We start from the raw sequence: 12,002 nt of genomic DNA, 5'->3' as shown, positions 1-12,002 counted from the left end.
GGCGGCCTCGCCCGGCGAGCCGAGGGAGCGCTGGCGGCGCGTGTGCGTGGGCGAGTGCGGCCGCGGGTTGGTGCGCGCGAGGAAGGGGTCGCCCACGTCCGAGTCGGGGAACTGGCGGCTGCGCGACATGGCACGGCACACGCTGCTGCGGCCAGAGGAAGGAGGGAGGAGGAGGTGATGGGCGGGAGGAAGAGTGCCGGTGTGAGGCCAGCGCACCCCGCGCCGCCCGGCTCGCTGGCGCCCGCTCCGGTCGCGAAGCCTCATGCACGGCGCACCGGCAACACAGCGGCGCCCCGCTGCGACGCGCATGCGGCACGTGCCTCGCCCAGCCGCACCGGCAGCGAGCAGCATCTCCTCTGGCTGTCTCGTCTGAAGCATGTCGCCAGATGGTGCCAAAATCTGGCAGCAATAGGGCTCTCTGATAGTCCCGAAAGGCGAGCGGAAAAAGAGGCCTCGGGGGCGACGAGCTGGGCGGTGTCGTCGAGCTCTCACGCGCCTCCGGACGGAGGACCTCGCCCATGCTTCAGCGACACCTCTGCTTCCCTGCTCGCCGCAGACTCAACCGTAACCTTCGCTCTGACGGCTGGGAAGACAAAGCGCCTCACGAGCTGCTCAGCCCTCCATTTTTACCCAGTGGCATCGCCTAGGCGCCATTGTCCGCCCTACGGCGACGCAACGCCGTTGCTTCAGTCAGCCAGGCAGGCCAGCCCTTACAGGCCAGACGAGCCCGAGAAGCGCAGGCCGACGCGTGTCCCTCTGGCTGCTGCTTCGTGCAATGATCGTCCAACACCTTGAGCTTGAGCGGACTCGACTGCAGCGTCGAGGGCAGGAAAGGTCGCCAGCAGGCAGGTCAGCGCAGCGGTGCAGCGGCGGTGACGTCGCAGCGGCCGCTGCCAGCGCAACGCGCGCGCGCGAGACACGCCTCCACATCGCCTGACCAAGCGCTCCTCTTCGCTTTTGGCAGCCGCCGAAGCGCACCCTGGCCGCCGTTGTGTTCTTCTCGCGGGTCAGAGACGCAGCTGTGCTCCGTACACCAACACCCATATGGCCCACCGCCTGGCGCTCAGCCTCACCCGCCTCACTCTCGTCCACAGCTCGCCCCGCGTCGCCCGCCTCGCCGCCATGCCTGTCGCCGTGTCGCGCCGCAGCTCGACGCGCATCGCGCCGGCTTCGACCAGCAGCAACAGCGTCCAATCCGTCGCGCAGGCCACCTCGGACGCCATTGCGGCGTCAGTCCATGCGGCACAAGGCAGCAGCAGCGCTGTTGCTCAGGGCGCCGATGCAGCGCCAGCACCAAAGAGGCGCGGGCGCAAGCCTGCAGCTGTAGCGGCAGTGAAAGACGATCGTGAACCTGTGTCGGCCGAGACTGCGCCGAGGAAGCGAGGGCGAAAGGCAGCTGCCGTTGTGGCAGACGGCGAAGAGGCATCCGCGCCGGCACCGCGCAAGAAGCGCGCCAAGAAGGAGCTCTCTCCGACAGACGAGGACTCGTTCGAGGATGGCGAAGCGAAGCCCAAGCGCGCTCGCAAGGCGCGGGCGAAGAAGGAGCAGAGTCCAGAGGAGCCTGTTGAGCCGTGGATTCCGCCGCCAGTCGAGCATCGCTGCTTCGAGACGGAGGGCATGCAGCCACGGGGCCCCTTCACTGGACGGCTGGGCTATGCGTGCCTCAACACCGTGCTGCGCGGCCAGAAGCCACCGGTCTTTTGCTCGCGCAACGTGCGGATAAAGACGATCGAGGAGAAGGGCATGGACTATGTGCGGGACCTTGCACGGGCGAACGTCGCTGATCTGGTACGTGCAATGCGGGAGCGTGGTCAAGGCGTCCGCTCACACCGCGCCGCAGATCCCCATGATCGAGTGGTCGGCAGCCAACAACATCCACTTCCTGCGCCTGTCGTCGGAGATATTCCCCTTCGCCTCGCACCTGCAGTACGGCTGGGACATCAGCTTCCTGCAGGCCGAGCTCAAGGCCGCGGGCGATGTGGCCAAGCGGCTGGGCGTGCGCCTGACGATGCACCCGGGCCAGTTCTGCCAGCTCGGCGCGAAGAGCAGCACCGTGCTGGAGGCTAGCTTGCGCGAGTTTGAGCATCACTGCAAGACCCTCGACCTGATGGAGATGGGCCCTGACTCGATCATGATCCTGTGAGTGTGCATGCCGGGACGAGATCGTGCATGTGCTGACCATTCCTTTTAGACACGGCGGCGGCACGTATGGCGACCAGGCAGCGACGCTGGAGCGCATCGAGAACACCATCACGACGCGCCTCTCTGCGTCAGCTCGTGCCCGTCTGGTGCTGGAGAACGACGAGCTGTCGTACTCGGCCGAGGAGCTGCTGCCGCTCTGCGAGAAGCTTTCCGTCCCGCTCGTCTTCGACTGGCACCACGACGCACTGCGCCCTTCGAGCCTGACGCCGACGGAGCTCATGCCGCGCATTCTTGCCATCTTCCACAAGCGCGGCATTCGCCCCAAGTTCCATCTCTCGGAGCCAAGAGCCGGTGCCATGACTCTGCGCGCAAGGCGAGCACACTCGGACCGCTGCGGACAGCTGCCGCTCGAGCTGCCGAGCGACGCCGACTTGATGCTAGAGTGTGAGCGGCCTCACTTCGAGCGTTCTGCTGCGATGCTGACGCTTCTTGTGATGCAGGCAAAGACAAGGAGCAGGGCGTGCTGCATATGTACCGCATCTACAAGCTCTTCGAACCCGACGTCGCCTCGTTGCGACCCGAGGCCGACGACGCGACGACGCGCACGAGTGGCCGGCGCACCAAGCTCGACGGCAGCGGAGGCTCGTCGACGTCGCCGCGCAAGAAGGCCGGTCCGACGGCCAAGGAGCAAGAGCGCTCGCTCATTGCTCGCACCATCGCCAAGGCGAAGGAGGTCGCTGCCCGCACGGGACGCCCGTACACGGGCCCGCCGGACGAGGAGGACCTGGCTCGCTTGCGCCAGGCGGAGCTGAGCAGCAGAGACGTGCTGCTCGACATGCGCAAGCGCGCAGACGCTGTCCGCGCTGACCTCAAGGCCGGACGCCCGCGCACGTCGACGGCGGCCGAGGACCTCGATGAGGCGGGTGCGCTCGCTGAGGAGCCTGAGTAGATCTGGTACTGCGACTACGGATGGACGGTGCAATAGAAAGTTCTTGCGAAGCGCTCCATGTCCGAGCACGCTGCTGTCCATCAGCCAGATGCCCTCAGCTGTGGCGACCAATGGGTGCTGGAGAGCGTCGAGCTTGCGGCCAAGCGTACCGTCGCGGCCAAATTCCCTGCTGCCACTGCACAGGTCCGATCCTGAGAAGCTCCGGAGCCCTTGGAGGTCTGTCGGCGAGGAGGTGTCCCACTCGACAGCCTGCCGAAGCCTGTCTCCTCTCGTCGCTGCCTCGAAGACGGCAGGCTCACGCCGCTCCAAAGGCAGCACCGCTACCCGGCGCCGCAGCGGCGAGAGCCGCCGCCGGCTCGCTCGCTGGACGCGGATCCGGCTCGCGCATGCTCCGCTCTCGTCGCCTTGCTGCTGAGCCGCTGCAGCGCTTGGAGCTGCGACTCCGCACCCTTTTAGCGCAGCGTCTGCAGCCTGCGTCTCAGCTGGGCCCGGAGGGGTGGCACCGCACCGTGGCAGGCGGCGAGTCACGCGGCCGTGCCTGCCTCCGCTGCGCTGCACCTGCCTCGGGCGATGCTTCGCCGACGGGCTGCTCCGCTGCGGCAGAGACAGCGCCGGTGCCGAGAGCGAGGTGAGGAGAGGAGCTGCCGTGCTGCTGCGACGCTCCTTCTCCGCCCCCGCTCCGCTGCAGCGTGCGTCTCACGCTCGTCTCGCGCTTCCCCCGCATCGGCACCATGCAGGCAACAAAAGTAAGCTCTCCACAGGACGCTTTGTATTGCCGCCGCGCTGCGGGTTGTAATGCGGCATTTCAGCGGCCTGTCGCGGGGGCGAGACCGAGCTGCAGGATGCTGCCGGCGTGCCTGTCTCCGCTCTCGCTGCTCTGCTGCCCCGCCGCCGTGCCTTGCTGCCGTCTGCTGCCGCCGCCTGACGCGGCACCGCGACGCTTCCGCTTTCTCTCCTCATCCTCTCCTCCATCTCGCTCTCTCTCTCTCTCTTCTCCAGCAAGCCTTCTGTGCCGCAGCTCGCTCGCCGTCGATCCACACGCTTCCCCGCCGCGCCGCACACCACACTCCTTCGCGCCTGCCTTCGCCACTCGTCGCGCGCGCACACGTCTGCCGTCGCGCCCTTGCCTCTTCGCTGCTCCGCCTTTTGCCTCTGTTTCCCGCACACGCCATGCTCGCTCGCTCGGTCTTTGTGCTGGCGCTCGTCGCCGCCGTCTCGGTGCATTTGCAGTGAAGACCGCGCCCCCGCGCCTTGCCGGACTGACGCTCGCGCAACAGGCACAAGTGACGCCCACGTCGTCGATCGACCCGCTCAACGGCACGCCCTTCTCGACGCCGCGCGTCGTGCCCGAGCAGACCTTTACGCCCACGACGACGTATGAGTCGGCCGGCTCGCGCACGCCCACCGTCGTTGCCGGCAGTGTCGGCCCCAGCGCACTCACGGACGCATACACGTTCAGCTACAATGCGCCCGTCAGCTCGCTCACAGGCACGGGCGTCAGCAACCTGCTCAGCAGCCTCGCCGCCAAGGGCCAGCCTACAACACAGGGCGCTGCGCTTGCGCCGAACCCGTCGGGCCTGCAGGTGAGTCTGAACGACCCGGCGGCCCGGCAGCCCGGCAGCATACGTGGCGATGAGGACGAAGGTGGACGGTTCTGCAAGACCGGGGCCCCGTGACGGGAACGGGATGGCGGCGGGTGGTGTGCTGCCGGATGGTTATCGCATCGTTATCGCATCGAGACGGAGAGCGAGACGTTCGCTGGATGATGACACGAGCGGCTGGGCGGCTTGCAGTGGCGATGCAGTGGTCGTCTCGGTCTGCGTGGCCGCGGCCGGAACGTGCAACGTCACCTCTGCTCCAAGCTGCATCTCCACGGCGCAGCTTTGCATGCCGTTAGGCCGTCGTCATGCTGCATCTAGCAGCGCATGCCTTGTTCGACGGCTTGTCTTGCGCCTGCCCGGAGAGGAATGTTCGTCTCGCCACGCCGTGCTAGAGTCGAGGTTCCATCTCTGCATTCAAGCGGTGAGCATCTCGCTTACACCACCCCTTCTCTAGATCGTCACGGACGCCGCTCCCGCACGGCTGGGCACGTCGGCCGGCATGGCCATGTGTCTCGGCGCCGTCGTGCTCGGTGCTTTCCTGGTCTGATCGGCCCGTCGCCCGTTGGTCGGCTGCGACCGTGCACATCTTCTCTCCGCAGCGTGCGGCGCCCTCTGCGTCCGTGCTGCACGGTGCGCTGCGCTGCTGCGAGCAGTCGTGACTGCTCGCCTCTCCCTCTCTCCATACTTGCCCCTATACCAGTTGCAGCCTCTCTCTTTGCTCCTTCTTTCACCGCGCCGGCCACCTGCTGCTGCTGCGCCTCTGTATGCTCTCTCTATCCCTTTCACGTCGTCCGCTCTCTTCCTTCTCGTGCTCTGCAACTCCTTATTGACCTGGCTTGTCGCCGTGTGCGAGTGCTCCTGCCTCTGCTTCGTCCGACCGTGAGGCTCACCAGCGACGGGCGAGACTGCCCAGATCGTCGTCTAGCCGCCTCGCCGCACGTGATGCTCATCCAAGGTGTGCGCTGTCTGGCAGATCTGCGAAGTCAGCGCCTCTGCGCTGCATGGCCCTCTTCGTCCGCCTGCGCAAGGAGTGGCCTTCGGCAGCGTGCTCGGGCGCAGCGGCGTTAGGAGGCCTTGGCAGACTTCCTGCGCGCAGCAGGGGGGCCGAGGCAACCCGCCAAGGCCCACCGTCTCATTGCGGGGCTAGACCCTTGCGAGAAGCGGCTGAGATGGCGCTGGAGCCTCTTCCCTGTCGGCAGTCGCAGTTGGGGTTGCGCGGACGCAGAGAGGGTGGCGAGAGTTCGGCAGAGGCCCTGAGAGCCAAGCCCCTGGCAGTTCCGCGAGCGTCACGCGACGGACGCGGCGCAAAGTGGCCCCATTCGCACCCTGAGGGCCCTGAGCACTCTGTTCCGGCCCGGCCAATCCGGCCAATGAGTGTGTGACAGGCAATCCTGCCGCGGGAACAGACGAGGAGAGGGAGAGTGCTGCCTCTGTGGCTTGGATGCTCGGTGCTGCGTGCCGCGGCCGGCGGCGGCGGGTTGGCAGAGCACCGCCACACGCTCTCCGGCCCCGCAGCCGCCGCGTAGGGATGCTGGACGCTGCCGCAACAGCGCAGCCTGCAGAAGCTCGAGGCGCGATCGCGGCGCCGCGCAACGGCAGCGGTCGGGCCGCTTGAGTTGCGCGCGAGCGAGCATGCCTTCATCGTCGACCACACCCAAAGTGCGACGAGCACGCACGATTGCCAATCGAATGGCGAGTGCATCGCTGAGGCTGATCGGGCACCCGCGGCGGCACGGAGGAGGGCCAAAGCCGTGCCGCGGTGCCGGCCTCTCGGCAGGGCTTGGCTCTGCGATGCGGGCGCGTGCGCTGCCGAGATGCCTCGCTGCGAACGCGCAACGTGCGCCCCTGCTGCAGCGCCTTGCCGTCATCGGTGCGCGTTCCCCGCGCCCGCCGGCGCTGCTGCCGTGCGTGCCGCTTTGCTCAGCGCTGCGGCTGCTCCACCCGCCCCAGCCTCTTGCTTGCTGATCGACGGCGCTTCAACCTTCCGCTCCTTCGCCATCCCGACCGCACCACGCCCTCCTCCGTCTCTCGCCACCACCTCCGCCCGCGCTCTCCCTCAAGACCACCTCCAGGGCTCCTCACACTCTCTGAACCGCACCCTTCTCTTCCTTCGCAGCGCCTTCATGAAGGCCGCTCTGCTGCTCGCCGCGGCCGCCAGCCTTGGCGGCGTCTCCGCCATCGTCGTGCCCAGCGCCGGCGATGCGCCGCTCGACTTCTCTGCGCCGTCCAAGTTCGCGTCGTGGGAGAAGCTGCACTCGCACGCGCAGGCGGGCCCTGTGGGCCGCCGCGATGCTGCCGGCAGCGTCAAGCTGCCGCTGTACACACACTCGCGCCGCGACCTAAACAACCCGGACGACACGCGCCGCTTTGCGCTCGGCCAGGCAGAGCTCATCCACTCCAAGTGGGGCAATGCTACGCGCGAGGAGAAGCAGCGCCGCTGGCAGCGCCGCCAGAGCGTCGGCCTGACGAGCTTTGACACGGACGTGTGAGTGGCGCGGCGAGAACTGCGGCGGGAGAATGCGCGGCGTTGCCTGCCGGTGCGATGCACGGTCTGTCCAAACCTGTCGCACGTTGTTCCGTGACGCCGGTGCGACAATTGCGGCGAGGACTTGCCCTAGGTGTTGAGCACGAGCGTAGATCACGACCTGTTGCGCGTCACACACAACCGCTCACGCATCCGCTCGCAGCTCGTACTACGCGCAGATCTCGATCGGCACGCCGGCACAGAACTTCGTGACCATCCTCGACACGGGCTCGTCGGACCTCTGGGTCGTCGACACGTCGTGCACGAGCTCGCAGTGCTCGGGCTCTGCCCTCTTCAACCCGCCGTCGAGCTCGTCGTACCGCGGCAGCAGCACGGCCTTCCAGATCCAGTACGGCATCGGCGCCGTGCGCGGCACGCTGGCCGCCGACACAGTGTCGCTGGCGGGCTACACGGTGCAGAGCCAGACGTTTGCCATCATCGACGAGCTGGCACAGGGCACGCTGCGGGCGCCGGCGTCGGCGCTGATGGGCATGGGCTTTCAGCAGCTGGCCAGCTCGGGCGCCACGCCCTTCTGGCAGGTGCTGGCACAGAGCAACCAGCTGCAGCAGCCGCTGTTCACCTTCCAGCTGGCGCGCAACAACCAGAACCCCACGGTGCTCAATGCTCAGACGCTGGCCGACCAGCTGCAGCCCGGCGGTGTCTTCACGCTCGGCGAGCTCGACTCGAACCAGTACGAGGGCGACATCACGTACACGTCGCTCACGTCGCGCGCCTACTGGACCATTCCCATGGACTCGCTCAACGTCAATGGCCGCACCACGTCGCTGAGCTCCAGCGAGAACGTCGCCGCCATCGACACGGGCACCACGCTCGTGGCCGGCCCGCCGAGCGTCGTGCGCTCCATCTACGAGCAGATTCCCGGCTCCGTCACGGCGCCCATGGGCGGCGACGACTCGAGCATCTACTACGCCTTCCCCTGCAGCACCACGGTGCAGGTGAGCCTGACGTTCTCGGGCAAGGCCTGGTCCATCAACTCGGCCGACTTCAACTACGGCCTCTACGGCCGCCAGGGCAACACCAACTACTGTCTCGGCGCGTTCTTCGGCACCGACATTGGCCAGGGCGCGCCCGACTGGATCGTCGGCGATGCGTTCCTCAAGAACGTCTTTAGCATCTACGACTCGAACCCGGCACGCGTCGGCTTCGCGTCGCTGCGCGGCAACACGGCACAGACGCTGGCCACGACGACGGGCGCCATCCGGCAGGCCACCGCCACGGCGGCGCCGGCGTCGTCGGGCGCCTCGTCGTCCTCGGTGGCGCCGGCCATTCTGCCGAGCAACAGCGCCGACAACACGGCCTCGGGCAACGTTGGCGGCTCGGGCCTGCCGGCACCCACGCCCGGCACGACGATCGTCACCCAGACGGCCTCGCTCATGGCCGGGCCCTCGCAGAGCGGCAGCTCGAGCAGCGGCAGCGGTAGTGGCCGCAATGCCGGTGCGCGCTCCGCAGGCGCCACGCTCTCGTCGCTGGGCCTCGTTGCCTCGTCTCTCTTCCTCGGCGCCCTCGCCGTGCTCCTCTAGATACCTCGGTCCTGCCGTGCTCGCGCGCTCAGACGGACCAGGCGCGGATTCTTATGCCTCAGCTCCCTCTTTTTTTGTTGACTCGCATCGGACTGCTCCCTCATATCATCACATCACCAGGTCTGCTCGTCGTGTATCTGCATCTCTCACTCCACACACACGCCTGCCCCCGCCGTGAGCTCCAGCAATGCGAGCGTCTTTGCACACCGTGCCTTGTCTGCACATCGGTGAACGGGGATAGCTTGAAACGGGCGTGGGCGATGGGAATACAGGATATGGAGGAGCGAGGAGCGGCGCGGAACGGAGGGCAGCATGTACGGTCACGGACGGGTTACAGCGGAAGAAGCACATGGAGACGACGGAGAGAGACGGAACGACCTGAAGCAGACGAGGGTCGGACGGATAGGATGAGCGAGGCTCATGCGATGCAGCATAGCCGGGCACTGCGCACGTAGCATGTACCGAGCTACTCGGCGCGCGAAGCCGACGGCGACTGCGGCGCAGCACCGCTCTGGCTCTCGCCGAGCTTGACCCAGCTCTGTCCGAGCGGGCTGTCGAAGCCTCTTGCAGCGCCGCCGTCAGCGGCCGGCGTACGCACGGCTGCGACGCGCGGCGAAGCTGCCTCGCGCGACGGCGGCCCCATCCATGGGCCCTCGGCGCTGTGCTCGGAGCGTGTGCCTTCGACGTGCTCCATCGACGGAGACGACGCTGAGGACTGTGCATCGAAGCCGAAGCTTGCGCCTGGTCCGGAGCCGGAGACGACGCGACTAGCACCGGGCGTCGAGCCTTCCTCGTACGAGTAGTCCGAAGCGTGGATTGTCTCGTCCGAGGCGCGCATTGGAGGCGTCGCAGTGGCGCCCCACGGAGGACTGCTCATGCCGCGCGAGCTCAGCGGCGGACTCGAGGCATCGCCATCGCCGAACGCGCTCGAAGGCACGGAGCTCAGCAGGCCGGAGCTCTCCAGCCCAGCGGCACCGCCGGCAGAGGAGCCCGAGGCGTCTTGCTCCTCGCCGCTGCTCGTGGCACTGTGTGCCGAGCGCGGACGCGCGGCACGACGCGTGCCGCTGGAAGAGGAGGGACGACGGGTGGCCATGGTGCTCGAGCTCGCATTCGTCGCGAGGTTGCGCCCGATCGATGTACGACTGTGCGAGTTGCTGACGGGGCCCGGTCCCGGTCCAAAGGCCGGTCTGCGCGTAGCAGGTGCACCAGGTCCGCCGACGCGGCGAGAGGAGAGGAGACCGATGCGCTCGCCGAGACTATACGTCGAGCTATAGATGCGCGCAGCAAAGGAGCGAGACGTGCCCAGCAGGAAGCTGGGCGACTGACGCAGCACGTCGAGCAGCGACATGCTGCGCAGCTGGACCGTCTGCTCCCAGAAAGCGCGGTGCAGCATGAAACCGCGCGAGGAGCGCACCACGGAGAATGCTGCGATGCGCGCAGAGGCCGGCGAGAGCATGAGACGTGAGCAGTGGGCTGCCAGGCGTGAAGCCTCGTCGTCGGCAGCAGAGGGCGTCGCTGCGCTCGAGTGCCGAGACGGCAGCGGCTCGCCGCGCGCGTTGATGGTCGTGCGTCGAGGCTGCGGCGTGCGAGGCTGCGACACCAGCTCTGACGACACGGGCGCGACCTGAAGCGTCGCGAAGCGGGCCAGACGCGCGCCCTTGCGCGAAGCAGTGGCGCCGGCAAGCGCTCGCATGCCCTCGAGCACGGCGGCGCGCACCATAGCTGCTGGTCCTGGTGCCGCAGGGGCGGGCGCCACCAGTGAGATGAGCGTCACGGGCTGGCTGGCCGCACGGGCATCGCCGGGCGTGCGCAGCATGGGCAGCAGTGCCGTGAGCGCGTCGAGCGGCAGAGCAACATGGCGCTCCAGGTGGGCACTGGCGGACTCGGAGAGGGCGTCGGCGTTCGTCTCGCCCACCCAGCTGAGCGCATTGATGACGCCCGCGAGGCGCACATGCTCGCCCGTCTTGGCGTACGGATCGCCGGCGCTCGTCAGCGGCCAGCGCAGCTCGGTGGCGCTGGCCAGCGCAGAGACGAGCGCGCGGATGCTGCCCTGCGGATCGGAGTGCGAGGGGTCGAGAACGACGGCCTTGACGTAGCCCTGCGATGAAGGGCGCACCTGGCGAGAGAATGTCGCCTGTGCAACCGCGGACTCGACAGTGGCCAGCACGATGAAGCCGGCGGCGGCGAGCGAGGCGCTAAGCTGGGCGCCGAGCGGCGTGTCGCCACCAAGAATGACTAGCACGGAATGAGCTTGTGTACGGGAGAGAGGCAAGACAGCGTCGAGCGAGACTCACCGACTGCCTCTGCGCGCCGTCCGCCTCGCAGCTCCGGCTCACGCAGCACAACCTGGCGGCGCTGCAGCGCATAGGTCGCCACGACGGCCGAGCCTGCACCTGCTGCACTGACCCACAAGATGGCGCTGCGGTGCTGCTGCGCCATGTCGCCGAGACGCTGCAGCGTGCTGGGCGGCGGCGGAGGCGGCGGCGGGGCCGGCTGCAACGCGGCAGGCAGCGAGTGCACGAGGTCAGGCAGCTTCGGCGGGTCGAACTGCGAGATGGAGTGGTAGACGAGCGACGTGTACTCGCTGATGGAGTCGTGGATCTTGCCGGGGAGCGCGTGCTGAGATGGGTGCGACAGCGTCAGTGTCGTGTGCAGATCAAGCGCATACACGCGCCTCGCCGCGGTAGGGCACAGTGCACGAGCTGTGCCGTGTGCGAGCTGGCTGCGCGCCCGGAGATGCGCTCACGGCTCCGCTGCCGGCGCCGAAGGAATGACTCTGGCGTGGCAGAGCCAGCGCAGCGCTGCTCTCTCGCGCTCTCGCCCACGACGTGTGCGTGCGTGCCCCCCAAGCGCCGCCGCGGCACTCACGAGATTAGGCGGCAGCGTGGCCGCGAGCCACTCGTCGAGGTCGTAGAGCGACGGCATGGCGTGAGACGCGCCGACGTGGGCTCGGCCGAGCAGCGGGCCGAGACGAGAGAGAGTGAGAGTGTAGAGGCAGGTGCTGCGACGCTGCCGGGAGATGGAGGTGAGAGGCGTGGAGCGGCGTGCCCTCTCTCGCGCCCCTTGATGACGCCTGTGCTGCTGCTGCGCGGTGCGGGGCCACAGCCCCTGCTGAAACCACGGCGCAGCGCCCGTGCGCGCGCGCCATGGCGCGATCTGGCACCCTGCAGCTGCACGATGCGGCACGCCGCCTGTCAACGCGTCTCGGCGCCGGCGATAACCAGCCGCGCCGGCGCCGAGAGGGA

General features: G+C 68.0%; 6 protein-coding genes across 6 annotated transcripts; 5 read left to right on the top strand and 1 right to left on the bottom strand.

Annotated features, from left to right (window-relative positions):
• Positions 1–1,617: 1,617 nt before the first annotated feature.
• Positions 1,618–3,091, top strand: FA09DRAFT_292684 (UvdE-domain-containing protein; the record flags this gene model as incomplete). The annotated part of the gene is made up of 4 exons (XM_025740016.1): positions 1,618–1,788; positions 1,841–2,139; positions 2,192–2,586; positions 2,643–3,091. 4 exons carry the CDS (start codon positions 1,618–1,620, stop codon positions 3,089–3,091), a joined length of 1,314 nt encoding a protein of 437 aa, XP_025601605.1.
• A 1,170-nt stretch (positions 3,092–4,261) lies between these two features.
• On the top strand, positions 4,262–5,239 carry FA09DRAFT_335943 (hypothetical protein; the record flags this gene model as incomplete). Its single annotated transcript, XM_025743814.1, has 3 exons — positions 4,262–4,309; positions 4,369–4,674; positions 5,147–5,239. The coding sequence occupies 3 exons, from the start codon at positions 4,262–4,264 to the stop codon at positions 5,237–5,239; spliced, it is 447 nt and encodes a 148-aa protein (XP_025601604.1).
• A 227-nt stretch (positions 5,240–5,466) lies between these two features.
• On the top strand, positions 5,467–6,122 carry FA09DRAFT_10565 (hypothetical protein). Its single transcript, XM_025738965.1, has one exon. It carries the CDS (start codon positions 5,694–5,696, stop codon positions 6,072–6,074), a length of 381 nt encoding a protein of 126 aa, XP_025601603.1. The 5' UTR covers positions 5,467–5,693; the 3' UTR covers positions 6,075–6,122.
• Positions 6,123–6,407: 285 nt separating this feature from the next.
• Positions 6,408–7,488, top strand: FA09DRAFT_10533 (hypothetical protein). Its single transcript, XM_025738963.1, has 2 exons — positions 6,408–7,125; positions 7,222–7,488. The coding sequence occupies exons 1-2, from the start codon at positions 6,507–6,509 to the stop codon at positions 7,272–7,274; spliced, it is 672 nt and encodes a 223-aa protein (XP_025601602.1). The 5' UTR covers positions 6,408–6,506; the 3' UTR covers positions 7,275–7,488.
• Positions 7,378–8,757, top strand: FA09DRAFT_292709 (acid protease; the record flags this gene model as incomplete). The annotated part of the gene is made up of 1 exon (XM_025740019.1): positions 7,378–8,757. A coding segment is annotated over one exon (1,380 nt), but the record flags the coding sequence as incomplete, so codon positions are not given.
• A 217-nt stretch (positions 8,758–8,974) lies between these two features.
• Positions 8,975–11,784, bottom strand: FA09DRAFT_327268 (hypothetical protein). The gene is made up of 3 exons (XM_025741347.1): positions 11,626–11,784; positions 11,052–11,376; positions 8,975–10,992 (listed from the first exon to the last, which is right to left on the bottom strand). The coding sequence occupies exons 1-3, from the start codon at positions 11,680–11,682 to the stop codon at positions 9,224–9,226; spliced, it is 2,151 nt and encodes a 716-aa protein (XP_025601600.1). The 5' UTR covers positions 11,683–11,784; the 3' UTR covers positions 8,975–9,223.
• Positions 11,785–12,002: the final 218 nt, after the last annotated feature.

Source organism: Tilletiopsis washingtonensis (genome assembly GCF_003144115.1).
Source record: "Tilletiopsis washingtonensis strain MCA 4186 unplaced genomic scaffold FA09scaffold_1, whole genome shotgun sequence".
Lineage (NCBI taxonomy): Eukaryota > Fungi > Basidiomycota > Exobasidiomycetes > Entylomatales > Tilletiopsis > Tilletiopsis washingtonensis.
The sequence above is the reverse complement of the archived record's forward strand: the minus strand, read 5'-3'. Positions and strand labels throughout refer to the sequence as shown.

What these genes read in the sequence shown, in the direction of transcription:
- FA09DRAFT_10565 (XM_025738965.1), top strand. Translation starts at nt 5,694, where the DNA reads ATGGCCCTCTTCGTCCGCCTGCGCAAGGAGTGGCCTTCGGCAGCGTGC.
- FA09DRAFT_10533 (XM_025738963.1), top strand. Translation starts at nt 6,507, where the DNA reads ATGCCTCGCTGCGAACGCGCAACGTGCGCCCCTGCTGCAGCGCCTTGC. An exon ending in TACGCGCGAGGAGAAGCAGC is followed by an intron (nt 7,126 to 7,221) that starts GCCGCTGGCAGC and finishes ATGCGCGGCGTT; the next exon opens with GCCTGCCGGTGCGATGCACG.
- FA09DRAFT_327268 (XM_025741347.1), bottom strand. Translation starts at nt 11,682, where the DNA reads ATGCCGTCGCTCTACGACCTCGACGAGTGGCTCGCGGCCACGCTGCCG. An exon ending in CCACGCTGCCGCCTAATCTC is followed by an intron (nt 11,377 to 11,625) that starts GTGAGTGCCGCG and finishes CACCCATCTCAG; the next exon opens with CACGCGCTCCCCGGCAAGAT. An exon ending in ACGGCGCGCAGAGGCAGTCG is followed by an intron (nt 10,993 to 11,051) that starts GTGAGTCTCGCT and finishes ATTCCGTGCTAG; the next exon opens with TCATTCTTGGTGGCGACACG.